Source organism: Silene latifolia, chromosome 2 (assembly GCF_048544455.1).
Source record: "Silene latifolia isolate original U9 population chromosome 2, ASM4854445v1, whole genome shotgun sequence".
NCBI lineage: Eukaryota > Viridiplantae > Streptophyta > Magnoliopsida > Caryophyllales > Caryophyllaceae > Silene > Silene latifolia.
The window spans coordinates 42,956,826-42,975,580 of record NC_133527.1 but is presented as its reverse complement, the minus strand read 5'-3'; the positions used below and the strand labels follow the sequence as shown (position 1 = coordinate 42,975,580).

At 38.1% G+C, this 18,755-nt stretch overlaps 1 protein-coding gene across 1 annotated transcript; it reads right to left on the bottom strand.

The window, feature by feature from the left end:
* Positions 1-13,717: 13,717 nt before the first annotated feature.
* Positions 13,718-18,284, bottom strand: LOC141640655 (uncharacterized). The gene is made up of 4 exons (XM_074449366.1): positions 17,785-18,284; positions 17,511-17,697; positions 13,899-14,123; positions 13,718-13,726 (listed from the first exon to the last, which is right to left on the bottom strand). Exons 1-4 carry the CDS (start codon positions 18,282-18,284, stop codon positions 13,718-13,720), a joined length of 921 nt encoding a protein of 306 aa, XP_074305467.1.
* Positions 18,285-18,755: the final 471 nt, after the last annotated feature.

Below are 18,755 nucleotides of genomic sequence, written 5' to 3'. Positions count from 1 at the left end.
CCGTCGCAAAAAATAACATCCGTCGCAAATTCCATCGCAAAAATATAATCCGTCGCAAAAAATAAAATCCGTCGCAAATTCCATCGCAAAAATATAATCCGTCGCAAAGTCCATCACAAAAATAAAGGCCATCGCAAATTCCGTCACAAAATTAAAGTCTGTCGCAAATTCCATCACAAAAAATATAAGCCATCGCGAATTCCATCGCAAAATAAATTTCATCGCAAATTCCGTCGCAATGTTTTGGCGCCAAACACCCGCCAAACTACTTTGTCACAAGTTCCATCGCAAATACAAGTTCCCTCGCAATTTCCATCGCAAATGTCATTTTTGCGACAATTTTTTGTTTCCGTCGCATAATGCTCTCGCAAAGAGCCTTTTTTTTTTGTAGTGATTGAGGCATGAAGCATGTTTTGGTGAGATGAGATGAGTGATATGATTGTGTGTTGAGTAATGTAAAAGTAAGTGGAGTTAGGCAAGGGATGATGTGAGCCTAAGGAACGTGAGAATGAAAAGATAGAAAGGAAGGATGTGGATAGTAGCAACTTGAGATGTGTAAAGAATTATGGAGGGAGATGGTTAGGAATTGTGTTGGTTAAGAATATATGCAATGAAAGGACGTTTTAGAGGGATTGAGAATACTGGTATATAGTGGACTATATGGAGACCTGTCGCGACGTGGATTTACAGATAGTGAGTGAGTTTGGGAATTTGTAGTATCAAGAGGTGAAACTAATGTGTGATTTCTTTGGGCAAGTAACGGTATGAAATGAGTTTTGGGATTCTAAAAAAAAAAAAAGTGATTGGTAATAAGTGTGAGTGATAGCATGAGATGGTCTGGACTGATTGGTAATAAGTGTGAGTGATAGCATGATAAGAGAAGATCCATGGTAAGAAAGAGTGAGATGATATTGATATGAAATAATGAGATTTGAGTTTTGGAGCAATGAGAAGGTAACCGGAGCACTAAGGAGTTAGATAGAAGTAATAAGGAGTTGAATTATCAATTGGTATTGTTGAGTGTAAAGAGAAAAGAAGGATAAAAGTAAACTGAGAAAGATGTTGACCGGAATTATGTGATATAGAAGTCGGGAATCGTCCAGATGAATGATACTATCATGAGGATATTAATTAATGGTTATATAGGAGTTTCAGAACAACATGATTAGTCAGGAGTTTCGAGGAATTAAGGGAGTAAGAAGTTGGTAGAGTATTTGCACGATAGGAGATCTTGGTGGTAACTTGGGTGACGATACAATTAAGGATGGAATTAGAAAGAGTGTTGAGGTAATTTTGTTGATGGATTTGATGTTCGTTATTTGGGATGTTAACCAAAGATAGAAAAGAAACCATGATGTTTAGAGATGAGTGTAAGAGGTTTGTTATACGAGCAATGGTGGTATTGTGGTGTTGTCACTAGTGGTTAAGGGTGATGATTAGATAAGAAAGATGGCAATTATAAAGAGGTTGATTTTGTAGAGGCTGGATTGATATGTACGTTTGTGAGGAAGTATAAGATGTGGTCTTAGGAGGCGGTAGTAGTTGAGTATTAGTTGTATGGTTACATTTGTCAGAAGATGATAGTTATGCTAATGAGAGAATGTGTTATGAGGGGCATACGAGTTAAGCTCGAGCGAGGGGTAACCTTTATCCAGTGGTAACTTACGTGATCAGGATTGACTAGTTGGATGTGATTATGGGTCTATGATGTGTATAAACGTTTGTGTGAGGTTCTGACCTCACGATAAGTGGTATGGTGTGATAGTCATAAAGTTATTATATGAATGTTTTGTGATATATGTTGGGTACGGTAAACTAATGGAACGATGTTCAAAAGTGATAGTTTGGGTGATCTGGCATGACTAGTTATATTTGGATGTGTATTCATGATATGTGTTTATTCCGTAAAAAAAAAAAACGGGTATGGATGATATTCATGGGTTCTTAAATGTTTATTCCGTATAATATGTTGTGTTGTGATCCAGTAAAGCAGTTTTGAGTAAGTTTTTTTTTGTCCGAAAAGTTATACTGAGTCAGTGTTTATGGGAATTTTATGTGGTTGTGATGTCTATCGATGTGGTTGTTGTGCCTCGGGTGGTGATCCATCCGAGCACGGTACTTCGTGTTGTGATGCAGGTATTTTCACGCTGCGGTGCGGTTGTTGGTGGCGGTGTTGCGATGCCGTCACTGGTTGTGGTGGAGTAGGCGGGATGATTACGATTCGAGTTTCGCAAGTACATACCAGTTATACATAGATTGTTGTTTTGTTTGATGTTGCTTCCTGTGAGTTTCGAGTTGTACATATAGATTGTTTTTTTTTTTGTTGATGTTTCTTGCTAATTTCAGCTTGAGAGTGAGGGTAGAGTATGATATGGAACAGAGTTGTGTATGTTTCTGTTGTTGTCGTGATATAATGATATCCTGTTGATGGGACGCTGTTGCGAGAGGTTGATGGAGTACTTGTGATGTTCTTTTAGAGGAGGCATTGATTGACTTAGTACTGGCAAGTGATTCGTGGAACATGTGTTATACAGATCTGAAAGCTGCAGGTGGTCCGTAATCTTTTGTTGAGACAGTGAGTATAGGGTGCTGGACATTAGTATCATGGTAAGTTGTGGATGAGTTTGTGGTAATAAAAGGGAGAAGTTGAGGATCTAGTGTGAGTGTGTGTAATAATTGTGGATCGTGAGTTCTAAGTATGGAGATAGGTGCATGTACATAGGACTATGTCGTTTTGGCGGTAATAGGGAACATATGAAGTTGTGGTTAAGCTAAAGATTTTGTGGTATAGGTTAGGTGGTGTGCCGAGTGAATTGAGGTATGAGAACCGTTTAAGTAAGAGAGCCTTGGATATAGGAATGGTGAGTGTTTAGCTTATAGGCGGTTATCTTTGACATGCGATGGTGATGAGGATAATGAAAAAATATAGCTAGGATTTAGTATTAGTGAGTTACGAGGACGTAACATTTGTCTTAAGAGGAGTAGGATGCGATAAAAGAGGGTTTCATGGTTGTGCATGTTGTAGTATATTTGGATGTAGAGTGTTGGTGTAGTATAAAGGATGGATCTTTGTTGTGATTGATTTTGTTAAAAGGGCATAGTCGTGCTTGTAGTAGTTCGATGTTTAGGAATGTGAGAATATTTCGATAGTGTTGAAAGTTGGATGATGATATTTATGAGTTCGATAGTTTTGGCAGTTGGATGATGATGTTTATGAGTGTGAGTAAACTTCGAGGACGGAGTTCCTTTTAAGGGTGGTAGAATGTAACATTCCGTTTGATGTTTATGAGTGTCTTGATATTGGATTTTCTATTGGATAATATGTTAGTGAAACGGAGCTAGCAGCGTTTGTGAATGGTAGTTGGTAGTGTATGGAGTTAGTGTCGAGAGAGTCTATGATGTAGTTGATACGATATTGTGGGCCATGTTGTGGAGGTAGGAATAGTTGGTGGAGTTGGTGTTAGAGTTCATGTCTTATAGGTTGGGGTTTTGTTCTGAGTTTATAGTCGCGTTTTTGTGTCTTGACCGAGTTAGTATGTTTGTTTTGAGTATGGGTTTAACTTCGGGGACGAAATTCTTTTTAAGGAGGGAAGACTGTAATACTACGGTTTTTTATGTCTATGGGTACTCTATCGAGTGGGGCTTACTCTGTCGAGTAAGTATGTTTTTATACGAAACAGTAGTCTGTCTGATGGGTACTCGATCGAGTATGTGTGGCACTCGATCGAGTAAGGGGCACTCGATCGAGTAAGTGAGTCTTGCGGGTTATTTTAGCCGGGTTTTGTTAATTACGCGTAGTTAGTATAAAAGGATTCCGTCACCTTTCTTAATCGGTTTTCACTTTTGTAAAACCTTTCAAGAGAGAAAAAGAGTTACGTTGTTCTCCTTCTTCGCGTTGTTAACAAATCCCTAAGGCTAGGAGTCTCGGATCATCTTGTTCTTTACGCCGTTGTGATCTTTGTGTCGAGGGTAAGCTTTTTATATAATTTTTATAACGTTTTGTTAAAGTTGGTTGAAATCCTAATTGAGTAATTTGGGGGTGTTGGGGAGTATTGTTGATGTTAGATTGTGATTGTATGATTGTATGTTTGATAGGAAGTAATTTCAGTGAAGGACGATGTTGATTAGCTAATTGTGACGATCTTGGTGATTGCTGTTTCAGGTAGGGTTTTCCCTACTTAGTATTAGTCACATGATGTGGTTGGTGATTTGATTATGATTGTTGTTAAAGTATAATGTTGGTATTGTGACGGTTGTTGAATATTATCGTTGTTGATTGTTGTTGATTGTATCTGTCTGTGATCTTCGGGGTGCGTCCCTGGCTGAGTGGAGTCACTTGCGGGAGTAGCTTCACGCCCTTGATTTGCCTTCTGTGAAACCCGCCACAGAAGGGATGTGCACATTAATGAACATGGGTTTTTCGCTCGGATGAGATGAGCGGGGCTTAGGTGGGTACGGCTGCGGTCCCCCACTGGCGGTGTGGAGTATCTGTTGCGATGGGTACTCTAGCAGGACTACACACTTTAGTGTGTAGTCAGTGGTGTGGAGATTGATTATGGAAACTGGGGTTGATGTGACGATTGACCTGTTTGGCATTTGTTTTATTGTGATTTGTGTTGTGTAATTAGTACTGACCCCGTTGTTTGTTTTGCAAAACTGTGGTGATCCATTCGGGGATGGTGAGCATTTGTTGAGCAGGTTTGATACGATACATTTAGGCTAGCTGGGATGAGTCATCACTTGTCAATTAGAAGAGTCTTCCGATGTGTCAGACGATGTTTATAGTTGTTCAGTTTTGCTAGTAGACAATTTTGGTTTCGGATTGTATTTCATTTAACAGTTTTGGTTTGAGACATGTAATCACTTAAACTATATTTACTTTTAAATTACGTTTCTTTATTGTCTTATGATTATCATTGCCTCGGATAACCGAGATGGTGACGTTCCTATACCTGAGTGGTCCTGGTAAGGCACTTGGAGTATGGGGGTGTCACAAAGTGGTATCAGAGCGACGATCCTGAAATCTGTAACCAATGAACCTAATTAATATAGGGAGTCAAACTAAAATAAACCCGGGTAGAAGTTGTAGGAGCTAATGCAAAGACTTGGGAGACGTTCTAAAGTCGCGAACTTGCCCTACAATTTTGAACCGGTCACTATGGGGTGTCATGGGATCGTTATGTGTTTACTAATGTTCTATTGCGTATGTTGGATGATGTGTTATATGAATGTGTTGGATGGATGGGTGTTATATAGTTGAATGGAAGTGTGGTGGAAAAGATGAAGGTAATTTTTCATGATAACATGAATTGTGGTGGGAATTTCTACTAGTTACTATTGTTTATATGCATATGATTGGATGAATAAATTATATGAATACTGGTATGAATATGATCTATGAATTGGTTTGAAAAGATGAAGTAAGGAATTGCATGAGAATATGAAATTCATGTGGAGAACATGTTTATGTGATGGAAGTGGATTTTCTACTTTTGCTATGTTAGTAACATGTGAATAGGGGATTTTATGTCGTATATTATGTTATTGTTGTACGTAAAGGTATAGAATAAAAGCAAGTGGGTAAATCATGATTGACAAGTTAAATAATCTATGTGCATGATGAATGTTGTTGCTTGGCTTTTGGAGATAGTAACATGTGATTAGGAATACAGGTTTTATGAGTATTAAGTTGTTTTTGTTTACCTTGTTGCCGTTTAAGTTGTTTGGAAGTAAAAATCAAGTAGTTGTATTTTTTTCGATTATAGAGAAGTTGTCTTTAAACTGTTATAACTTGAGATGTATATATGATTTTGATGTGATTCCAATTGGAAGTGATAGCTTGTTCTATTACGATTCTAACGATATGTTACACGCCTAAAACGACCAATAAACGAGTGAGTTATGACCGTTTCCGAAAATTGGACAGTGCTGAGAAATGCGTAAGGTACTCGATCGAGTGGCCCTCACTCGATCGAGTGCACCTCTTGTTACTCGATCGAGTAACCCTTACTCGATCGAGTAGTCCTGGTAATTTGTTTTACGTGCCTCTGACATTCACCTACTCGATCGAGTAAGTCACTCACTCGATCGAGTGACCTGTACTCGATCTAGTGACCCCTGTTTTGGGTCATATGCTTATCTTTTGATTTCGTTGCCTATTATGTTTAATTCAAAGGTGTTATTTTACTTCTTTATGCATTGTTTTACATGTGTGTCGGTCTTGATGCGTAAGTTACCCAATCTTATGATATAGAGAGTGGCACCTATGATGAGTATGAGTTCGGTGGGGAGGACATGAGATATATTTGGTTATGATAGATAGTGGAAAAAGAAAAGGAATATTGGTTAGGCTTATTGAGGCATGGAGCATGTTTTGGTGAGATGAGATGAGTGATATGATTGTGTGTTGAGTAATGTAAAAGTAAGTGGAGGTGGGCAAGGGATGATGTGAGAGTAAGGAACGTGAGAATGAAAAGATTGAAAGGAAGGATGTGGATAGTAACAACTTGAGATGTGTAAAGAATTATGGAGGGAGATGGTTAGGAATTGTGTTGGTTAAGAATATATGCAATGAAAGGACGTTTTAGAGGGATTGAGAATACTGGTATATAGTGGATTGTATGGAGATCTGTCGCGACGTGGATTTACAGATAGTGAGTGAGTTTGGGAATTTGTAGTATCAAGAGGTGAAACTAATGTGTGATTTCTTTGGGCAAGTAACGGTATGAAATGAGTTTTGGGATTCTAAAAAAAAAAAGTGATTGGTAATAAGTGTGAGTGATAACATGAGATGGTCTGGACTGATTGGTAATAAGTGTGAGTGATAGCATGATAAGAGAAGATCCATGGTAAGAAAGAGTGAGATGATATTGATATGAAATAATGAGATTTGAGTTTTGGAGCAATGAGAAGGTAACCGGAGCACTAAGGAGTTAGATAGAAGTAAAAAGGAGTTGAATTATCAATTGGTATTGTTGAGTGTAAAGAGAAAAGAAGGATAAAAGTAAGCTGAGAAAGATGTTGACCGTAATTATGTGATATAGAAGTTGGGAATCGTCCAGATGAATGATACTATCATGAGGATATTAATTAATGGTTATATAAGAGTTTCAGAACAACAGGATTAGTCAGGAGTTTCGAGGAATTAAAGGAGTAAGAAGTTGGTAGAGTATTTGCACGATAGGAGATCTTGGTGGTAAGTTGGGTGACGATACAATTAAGGATGGAATTGGAAATAGTGTTGAGGTAATTTTGTTGATGGATTTGATGTTCGTTATTTGGGATGTTAACCAAAGATAGGAAAGAAACCATGTTGTTTAGAGATGAGTGTAAGAGGTTTGTTATACGAGCAGTGGTGGTATTGTGGTGTTGTCACTAGTGGTTAAGGGTGATGATTAGATAAGAAAGATGACAATTATAAAGAGGTTGATTTTGTAGGGGCTGGATTGATATGTACGTTTGTGAGGAAGTATAAGATGTGGTCTTAGGAGGCGGTTGCTAGTAGTTGAGTATTAGTTGTATGGTTACATTTGTCAGGAGATGATAGTTATGCGAATGGGAGGAAGTGTTATGAGGGGCATACGAGTTAAGCTCGAGCGAGGGGTAACCTTTATCCAGTGGTAACTTACATGATCAGGATTGACTAGTTGGATGTGATTATGGGTCTATGATGTGTATAAACGTTTGTGTGAGGTTCTGACCTCACGATAAGTGGTATGGTGTGATAGTCATAAAGTTATTATATGAATGTTTTGTGATATATGTTGGGTACGGTAAACTAATGGAACGATGTTCAAAAGTGATAGTTTGGGTGATCTGGCATGACTAGTTATATTTGGATGTGTATTCATGATATGTGTTTATTCCGTAAAAAAAAAACGGGTATGGATGATATTCATGGGTTCTTAAATGTTTATTTCTTATAATATGTTGTATCCAGTAAAGCTGTTTTGAGTAAGTTTTTTATGTCCGGAAAGTTATACCGAGTCAGTGTTTATGGGAATTTTATGTGGTTGTGATGTTTATCGATGTGGTTGTTGTGCCTCGGGTGGTGATCCATCCGAGCACGGTACTTCGTATTGTAATGAGGATATTTTCACGCTGCGGTGTGGCTGTTGGTGGCGGTGTTGCGATGCCGTCACTGGTTGTGGTGGTGTAGGCGGGATGATTACGATTCGAGTTTCGAAAGTACATACCAGTTATACATAGATTGTTGTTTTGTTTGATGTTGCTTCCTGTGAGTTTCGGGTTGTACATATAGACTGTTTTTTTGTTTGTTGATGTTTCTTGCTAGTTTCAGCTTGGGAGTGAGGGTAGAGTATGATATGGAACAGAGTTGTGTATGTTTCTGTTGTTGTCGTGATATAATGATATCCTGTTTATGGGACGCTGTTGCGCGAGGTTGTTGGAGTACTTGTGATGTTCTTTTAGAGGAGGCATTGGTTGACTTAGTACTGGCAAGTGATTCGTGGAACATGTGTTATACAGATCTTAAAGCTGCAGGTGGTCCGTAATCTTTTGTTGAGACAGTGAGTATAGGGTGTTGGACATTAGTATCATGGTAAGTTGTGGATGAGTTTGTGGTAATAAAAGGGAGAACTTGAGGATTTAGTGTGAGTGTGTGTAATAATTGTGGATCGTGAGTTCTAATTATGGAGATAGGTGCATGTATTGAGGACTATGTCGTTTTGGCGGTAATAGGGAAGTTGAAGTTGTGGTTAAGCTAAAGATTTTGTGGTATAGGTTAGGTGGTGTGCCGAGTGAATTGAGGTATGAGAACCGTTTAAGTAAGAGAGCCTTGGATATAGGAATGATGAGTGTTTAGATTATAGGCGGTTATCTTTGACATGCTAATGGGTATATTGTCGTCGGGTCACCCAATCAAACACATTTATAATTCTCAACAAACAACTAGTTAGCGGTAAGTCGAGGTCGATCCATGGGACGGTGGTTACTCAAATTATTCAATCTAATTATGGTTGTGCTTGGGGTTGTCACAATTATAATGGTTTGATGATTCTAATCTAATAAAAGCAATAAACAAGCAACAAAAGGAAAGATGTAAACAAATGACTAAAAATGCTAGGATATCATGTGTTCATAAGGAAATCATGGGAGTTGATCATACAAACATGTTTTCAATTATAAGCAAGCAATTATTGTTGTACAGGAACCGAGTTGGTTTATGTCTTACGGTTCTTAGGAAGAGTTGGGTCCCAGAGCCGAATCGATTAGATTGTACAACACCTACAAGTCGACTTACTTTCCCCCTAATCACTTCTATGCATGGTCTAACTAGACTCGAGTTGGTTTATATCTTACAAGTCAAGTTGAATAGATAAAAGATGGTTGTAAATGCAAGGATTCATAAGCTTAGCATTTCATCAAACATAACATGTGCATAGGTTGATATCACAACAAGCAAGCACATTAATTAGGTGAACATATTAGATTAAGCATGAATCAATCCCCATGTTAGTTTTCCTAACTACCCATTAATCCTAGCTAAGAGACTACTCACTCATTATCAAGTTTGACATGCTAACAAGGTTGTCAATCATATTAACAAGGCAAAACATGATGAACAAGTAAGAAAGATTAACAATAATTAAAATAAGGATTAAGAGAATTATACCTATGGAGATTCCAAAATAATAATGCAAATAATAATAGAAGTATTTGATGATTGATGGAAGGTTGTCAATCTCCCAATAAACCCAAATGATCTTCAATTACCCAAAAGTAATAAACTTGAATTACTCAATAATAAACTTGAACAATAATTAAAGGAAAGATTAATGTGTGATTTGTGGAAAGGTTAAAGAGTAATCTATTCTAATCTACTCCTAATGAAAGCTTAACCTAATCTAAAGAAGGATTGAATTAATCTAATGAAACTTGATGGTTTGATTATTACAAATGGGGTATATATAGTGGTGCATCATTAAGTTAAGCAAGGGTATTTTAGTAAATAGCATTGCTAAGTTTGAGTAGGGAAATGCTCCTCTCGAAAAAAGATGCGAGTCTCCTGTTTGCTAGTCTTTCAAGAAATATGCGCGGATCATGGTTCACGTAGCAAGAAAAAGCTTCCTGTCCAACAATATGCTCGTCCCGAGCGAAATATGAGCATCCTGAGCCTCAACCCGAGCGGGTTGAATTTATCCCGAGCGGGTTGAGCTGTATCCTGCTTCACTTGAGTTCGGATTGTAAAACGGACGTCATTTTCTCATCCGGACTCCTATTGGAGTGATTCAAAAACCTAGACCACTTGATTTTTCGACGCCGTTTCATCTAGCATACTTTCAGAGCCAAATGAGCAACTATTGGTTTGGGTTCCGAGTAATTTCTTCTTTCAATGTCTTCCTTCTCGTCATCCTTGCTTTTTAGCCTAAGATGCCTCTATATACTCTTTATTTCTACTTCCTTGGTCATCATTCTTGCCTCCTCTTCATACTTAGTCCATCAAATATCATCAACAATCTTCCAAATATGCACGAAAGATGGGAATTTCCGCCTTATTATCTCCTTTCCTACAAAACATATAAAATGCACTAGGAAAGCAAATAGGAAGGATTTGACGGATAAAATGGTCATGAAACGTTATAAAAGTATGTAAAATAGGTTCAATTAGGGGACTAAATGTGCACAAATAATGTTCACATCACATGCGGTGGTGATGAGGATAATGAGAAGATATAGCTAGGATTTAGTATTAGTGAGTTACGAGGACGTAACATTTGTCTTAAGAGGAGTAGGATGCGATAAAAGAGGGTTTCATGGTTGTGCATGTTGTAGTATATTTGGATGTAGAGTGTTGGTGTAGCATAAAGGATGGATCTTTGTTGTGATTGATTTTGTTAAAAGGGCATAGTCGTGCTTGTAGTAGTTCGATGTTTAGGAATGTGAGAATATTTCGATAGTGTTGAAAGTTGGATGATGATATTTATGAGTTCGATAGTTTTGGAAGTTGGATGATGATGTTTATGAGTGTGAGTAAACTTCGAGGACGGAGTTCCTTTTAAGGGTGGTAGAATGTAACATTCCGTTTGATGTTTATGAGTGTCTTGATATTGGATTTTCTATTGGATAATATGTTAGTGAAACGGAGCTAGCAGCGTTTTTGAATGGTAGTTGGTAGTGTATGGAGTTAGTGTCGAGAGAGTCTATGATGTAGTTGATACGATATTGTGGGCCATGTTGTGGAGGTAGGAATAGTTGGTGGAGTTGGTGTTAGAGTTCATGTCTTATAGGTTGGGGTTTTGTTCTGAGTTTATAGTCGCGTTTTTGTGTCTTGACCGAGTTAGTATGTTTGTTTTGAGTATGGGTTTAACTTCGGGGACGAAATTCTTTTTAAGGAGGGAAGACTGTAATACTATGGTTTTCTATGTCTATGGGTACTCTATCGAGTGGGGCTTACTCTGTCGAGTAAGTATGTTTTTATACGAAACAGTAGTCTGTCTGATGGGTACTCGATCGCGTATGTGTGGCACTCGATCGAGCGGGGCACTCGATCGAGTAAGTTACTTACTCGATCGAGTAAGTGAGTCTTGCTGGTTATTTTAGCCGGGTTTTGTTAATAACGCGTGATTAGTATAAAAGGATTCCGTCACCTTTCTTAATCGGTTTTCACTTTTCTAAAACCTTTCAAGAGAGAAAAAGAGTTACGTTGTTCTCCTTCTTCACGTTGTTAACAAATCCCCAAGGCTAGGTGCGTCGGATCATCTTGTTCTTTACTCCGTTGTGATCCTTATGTCGAGGGTAAGCTTTTTATATAATTTTTGTAACGTTTTGTTAAAGTTGGTTGAAACCCTAATTGAGTAATTTGGGGGTTTTGGGGAGTATTGTTGATGTTAGATTGTGATTGTATGATTGTATGTTTAGTAGGAAGTAATTTCAGTGAAGGACGATGTTGATTAGCTGATTGTGACGATCTTGGTGATTGCTGTTTCAGGTAGGGTTTTCCCTACTCAGTATTAGTCACATGATGTGGTTGGTGATTTGATTATGATTGTTGTTAAAGTATAATGTTAGTATTGTGACGGTTGTTGAATATTATCGTTGTTGATTGTATCTGTCTGTGATCTTCGGGGTGCGTCCCTGGCTGAGTGGAGTCACTTGCGGGAGTAGCTTCACGCCCTTGATTCGCCTTCTGTGGAACCCGCCACAGAAGGGATGTGCACATTAATAAACATGGGTTTATCGCTCGGATGAGATGAGTGAGGCTTAGGTGGGTATGGCTGCGGTCCCCCACTGGCGGTGTGGAGTATCTGTTGCGATGGGTACTCTGGCAGGACTATACACTTTAGTGTATAGTCAGTGGTGTGGAGATTGATTATGGAGACTGGGGTTGAGTGACGATTGAGCTGTTTGGCATTTGTTTTATTGTGATTTGTGTTGTGTAATTAGTACTGACCCCGTTGTTTGTTTTGTAAAACTGTGGTGATCCATTCGGGGATGGTGAGCAGTTGTTGAGCAGGTTTGATACGATGCATTTGGGCTAGCTGGGATGAGTCATCACTTGTCAATTAGAAAAGTCTTCCGCTGTGTCAGACGATGTCTGTAGTTGTTCAGTTTTGCTAGTAGACAGTTTTGGTTTCGGATTGTATTTCATTTAACAGTTTTGGTTTGAGACATGTAATCACTTAAACTATATTTACTTTTAAATTACGTTTCTTTATTGTCTTATGATTATCATTGCCTCGGGTAACCGAGATGGTGACGTTCCTATACCTGAGTGGTCCTCGTAAGGCACTTGAAGTATGGGGGTGCCACACCGCAGCCGTTCCCACCTAAGCCCCGCTCATCTCCATCGAGCGAATAACCCATGTTTCTTAATGTGCACATCCCCCTTCTGACGGGAACCACAAGGGGTGAATCAAGGGCGTGAAGCCACTCGCACAAGTGACTCCAGTCAGTCGAGGACGCACCTATCGAACCACAGACAATCAACAACCAATCACAATACCAATGTAAACAGTGCCAAAAACCAACTACTATATAATCAACACGCCAATCAACAAAACAACCATCTTATAATCATTTACACAATAACTGAGTAGGAAAACCCTACCTAAAATGAAATCACCAACTACCAAACACAAGCAGCGGATCAAAAGTCTTCCTCTATGAAATCACCTCCTATAATCAAATAATCATATAATTACAATCTATATCATCAACAACCCCAATAATTCCCAATTCACCCAATTACGGTTTAAACAATATTAACGAATTGACATAAAAATTGTACAAGGATCTTACCCATAATACGACGATCTCAACGGTATAAAGAACTCCAAAATCCGACAACTCTAGCCCTTGGATTTGATAGCAATGAGAGAAAAGAAACTGACATTGCTTTGTTTTCTTTTGTAACAAGGTTTAGAATGGGGTAAAAATTAAAAAGAACTGTCGAATTCACTTTATATAACTTTTCACGCATTGCTATTAATCCCGGCTAAAAACTCGTATAACCCGACATACTTGATCAAGTAACTAAGGTACTCGATCGAGTACCGCCTACTCGATCGAGTTTCCCTTACTCGATCGCGTACCCATCAGGCAGAACGTACTCCAGAATGAAAACTAACTTACTCGACAGAGTAAGCCCTACTCGATAGAGTACCCAACAGCTCATAAATCTGAGGTATTACAGTCTTCCCTCCTTAAAAATGAACTTCGTCCTCGAAGTTTAAACCCATACCGAAAAACAAACTTACTAACTCAACTATAACACAACGACACAACTAAAACTCAAAAATAAAACTCAAACACAACTCATTATGACTCAAAACAGACACTAACTTTACCAAAACTGACATAAAATCGTACCAAAACCTTGTGCGATCATCTCCTACCCCCTAAAAGAAACATGGTTACGTCCTTGTAATCATACATACCTGATCAAAAAGAGACGGGTAATGTTCCTTCATAGCCTCCTCTGCCTCCCAAGTTGCTTCCTCAATGTTGTGATTGGACCATAAAACCTTTAGCAACACTGTCTCCCTAGTTCTAGTCTTACGAACCTTGCAATCTAGGATCTCTTTTGGCACTTCTAGGTAAGACAAGGATTCATCCAACTCAATGTTCTCAACCTCTAGCACATGAGAAGGGTCACTCACGTACTTCCGTAGTTGAGGCACATGAAACACATTATGTACACGATCTAAAGATGGTGGCAAAGCTAACCGATAAGCAACCTCTCCCACACGATCCAAAATCTTATAAGGGCCAATGGACTTTTTGCTTAGCTTCCCTTTCTTACCAAATCGCATCACCCCACGCAAAGGTGACACTTTCGAAAGAACCTTGTCCCCAACTTGGACTCAATGACCCGATGATGTAAGTCCGCATAATTCTTTTGTCGATCTTGTGCTACTTTCATCTTTTGCCGATTCGACTTCTCATGTTCAACCATATCCTGTACCGTATGTGGACCTAAAACCACTGCCTCTGCGCTATCATCCCAGCAAATCGGAATCCTGCATCTTCTCCCATAAAAGGCCTTAAATGGAGCCATCCCAATACTCGTATGGTAGCTGTTTTTGTAAGAAAACTCAATCAGATCCAACCTAGCTTTCCAGCTACCACCAAACTCCATCACACAATCCCTCAACATGTCTTCCACGGTCTTGACTGTTCTCTCTGTATGGTCATCTGTCGCAGGATGAAATGCAATACTCATCTTCAAGGTAGTCCCCATCAATTTCTGTAACTCTTGCCAAAACCGAGAAATAAATCTCGCATCTCGATCTGACACAATGTCCTTTGGCACTCCATATAACCTTACTACATGCGTCCTATAGACATTTGCCAACTGCACCTTACTCCACGTATCTTTCATAGGAATAAAATGAGCTGACTTGGTCAAACAATCAACGATCACCCATATCATGTTATTACCTTGATGGCTCCTCGTCAATCCCACAATGAAATCCATCTAGCTACAAACTTAAATGTCTCCGTCTTCATCCCAGGCCACCAAAATGTGTTCTTAAGATCCCCGTAGAGCTTGTCACCACCTGGATGCTCTTAATACGGTGTGTAATGAGACTCTGTCATGATTATCTTTTTCAACTCCATCCTTAGGTACACACCATCTCCCGTCAAACCGAACACTCCCATTATAATGAATAGAGAACCGAGACATTGTCCCCTTCCCTACTCCAGCTCTCCACTCCCGAATCTTGGGATCAAGAACCTGTTTCCTGCGAATATCATTATAAAGATCCGGCTGAACTGTCAAATCACCTCTAGCACCCCCTTCTGGATCACATGTATCCCCATCTTGCTCACCTCATCTTTTAGCCTCATCAGCGACATAACTTTTTTTTCGTGTAAGGTAAATATATATTAGCTAAAAAAATTCAGTACAATTTACATCATATGGAGTTTCCAGTTACGTTCACTACTCATCTAAAGTCACTATCAACAATAAAACAACAAAAAAATTACTATATCTGACTCTTGACCATCTCTATCCAAAGTAGCTCTCTGTCACTCAGCCGAGTTTCATTCATACTCCAGAACCTTTGCATCACCATACGTATGATATTGTTTACTTGTACTCTAGGCATCAGGACAATGTCATTATGCCTAGCATGATTCCTTTCTTCCCAGACTGCATAAACTACACCAACATGGCAGGCCCCTATTAATTGACGTTATAATCTGCTCCTACCCCTACTGGTTTTTTCCAGTGATGCAACATCTCAGGTCTGAACTCCACTCCCAGGATCTGTTGCAACATCAAGATGAATCTTCTACTATACTGACACTCATAAAATAGAGGTGTGTGATTTTTATTATCTTCTCTACATAAGTAGCACACCTCATCCTAAATAATTCCTATCCCCTTAAGTTTATCTTTGGTTAGAAGCCTATTATGATTCCTCAACCAGAAAATGAAGGAATGTTTGGGCACATTACTCCTATTCCAGGCTACATGAAACCATGGAACATTTAGGTTTATTAACCTCTTATTAGACTCCTCTAATGATGAACTAATTAACTTCTTAATTATTTGTTCTTTAGATCTATTGCATGCATAACAAAATAAAAGATTTATAAGAAAACAATGTCCCTTACATTGTTAATTTCGGTTTTGTGGGCACAAGTAAGGTCTCCTACCTTCACTTGTTCTTGAGCTATGATGAGTAATAGGATGATCCTCCAAAGACTCCAACTATATAAGCCACTCCTTTTGATTACACCCAAAATTATCCCTTATCTCTACTAAATAATATCTGATAGATATTCGTTTAGTAGTCTACCTTAAAATTGATTACTAATACTCATATATTACATTAATAATATTAGTAATGTGATTGAACAAATTGGATCATCATTTCTCAAGTTTATGAGAAAGATGAAAGAGTAGAGAGGAAAAATGCATGTGTAAATGTTGCATGTGAATAGAACAAAAAATGAATGATATAAAAGAAGGAGAAATTCTCCTCTTTTGTATATGAAAACCGGTGGAGGGAGTAGTCCAAGGCATGCATGGACTTTTTCTTTCACCTTTTGTTCTTCTCAAGTGAGTAGGTGTGTAAGACTATTAGGTATAAGCATCATTATTTTATTTTTATCACATAAAATAAAATAACCATAACCCACTAATACCTCCTCCATTTCGGTTCATTCACTTAATATGGACCACCATTTTATTTTGTCAATTTGTCATTTGTCACACAATATGTCACATGTAGTATGTTACATGTTATTAATTAATTTAATGCATATTTATCACATAAATATCATTTTACAAATTAATTAAATTACATACAACAAATTGACTAGTGATACTTGATCACATAAATAAAATGGGTCATATAATTATAATTCACAACATCTTGTAATTATAATTAACCATTCATTCTTATCTCTATTGTTTTTCAAACAATAAACAATTTTAATAATAAAGCATTTTATTACTAAAATAAATCTTATTTAATCCCATTACAATAAGATATAAATATATTCTCTCTCACAAATGAATTGTTCAATTTTAAGGAATTGATTAACTTGTATCGTCATACAATTAATCAACTTTACAGATAAGGGCATCATCCTTTAGGTGTGACCTTAAGGGATCAACTGACCACCACCGTCCTACGACAGTAACGTCAAACTCTAGCAAGCCAATCGTTACCATTTAATGTTGATCAGTTGACTATATAATTGAATCATCCCTTACGTATTCTTTATATGAGATTTAATTATGATATTAAATCATGTGATCGCACTATTGTTGAGGACACATTTTCCAACAGGAACAACAAGTTTTGCATTAAAAAGCCACTGCAGTCCTCCACTAACAGTATATCGTTGCCAGTCCAACTATCATTGTTGTACCCACTTTTGAAAGTATGCATTATAGTGATTTTTTTTTCCAGGACCAACTACAATCACCAGATGCATGATAATCGGTCCAGTTTTGAACTTTCATATGAACATGGTTCACCCACTTGACCCATAAATGGTCCTTCTTTGTGGCCAGCCACTATACATACTTCCCCAACAGAGCTTTGTTCCATTTTTTTGCAGTCTATCAATCCCAGTCCCCCTTCTTTTTTGTTAGCACACACTCTATCCCAGCTAACATGAGGAACTTTATCATAAGTCTCATGACCACCCCACAGATAGTTCCTACAGACAACCTCTATTTTGTTCATAACTCCATTTGGAATGACGAAGATACTTGTCCAATAAAAATGCAGAGTCATGAGTACAAATTTAACTAGAGTTAGCCTTCTAGCATAGGATAAATTCCTGGATCCCCATTACCTTACTCTTTTGACTATTCTCTCAATCAACTGATGCCCCTCATTCTTACTGATCTTCTTAGCAGAGATTGGAACCCCCATATGTAGAATATCTTCAACAATGTGATTTGGTACACCATTAAAGTATGCAGATGACTTGTCCTTGTTCAGTGCCAACCCTGAGGCAACTGAAAAAGTGGCAAATCCCCTTAACAACCACATAATAGATGCTGCATCACCTTTACAAAATAGTAGCAGATCATCAGCAAATAACAGATGGTTCAATCTGATATGGCCACATAGTGAGTGATACTTGAAGGATTCTTGCCGAGCTATTACCCGGAAAATTGTGGATAAATAATCCATGCACAGTGTAAAAATTAGGAGTGAGAGGGGATCTCCCTGCCCTAATTCTTTCTCTCCCTTAAAAAACCCAAAGCTGCTTCCATTTAGTGATAGAGAATAACTAGGAGTCTTCACACATTCCATCAGAAACTCAATAAATTTAGGAGGAAAACCCATAGCCTTAAGCAACTGTTTAACAAAAGACCACTCAACAGTTTCATATGCTTTCCTTAAGTCAATCTTAAACATACACCTTGCAGAAATTGTTTTCTTATTATAAAGCCCAATCAAGTCCTGACAAATCAGGACATTTTCCACAATATTCCTACCTTTTATAAAAGCCCCTTGATTGTATATTATTATGTAAGGTAGGACCTCCCCTAAATTTTTGCATAAAACCTTGGAAATGCATTTGTAATGGACATTACAACATGCAATGGGTTTATATTCTAACATAGAGGAGGGATTGGTAACCTGTACCTTATGGGGAGTTAACAATTTTATAGTGGTTAGTGAGTTTTGTGCTGTAATATAGCACCGATTTGTACTGATCTTTTGAGTATCAAGTTGGGATGTGTTTCTAGTTTGGATCCATTGTTGCTAGCTTGGCTGCTAACTCCATATTTCCAGATTCATTATAGCCCCTTC

What these genes read in the sequence shown, in the direction of transcription:
- LOC141640655 (XM_074449366.1), bottom strand. Translation starts at nt 18,284, where the DNA reads ATGGGTTTTCCTCCTAAATTTATTGAGTTTCTGATGGAATGTGTGAAG. An exon ending in AGAATAGTCAAAAGAGTAAG is followed by an intron (nt 17,698 to 17,784) that starts GTAATGGGGATC and finishes TTATTGGACAAG; the next exon opens with TATCTTCGTCATTCCAAATG. An exon ending in AACAAAGCTCTGTTGGGGAA is followed by an intron (nt 14,124 to 17,510) that starts GTATGTATAGTG and finishes CAACTACGGAAG; the next exon opens with TACGTGAGTGACCCTTCTCA.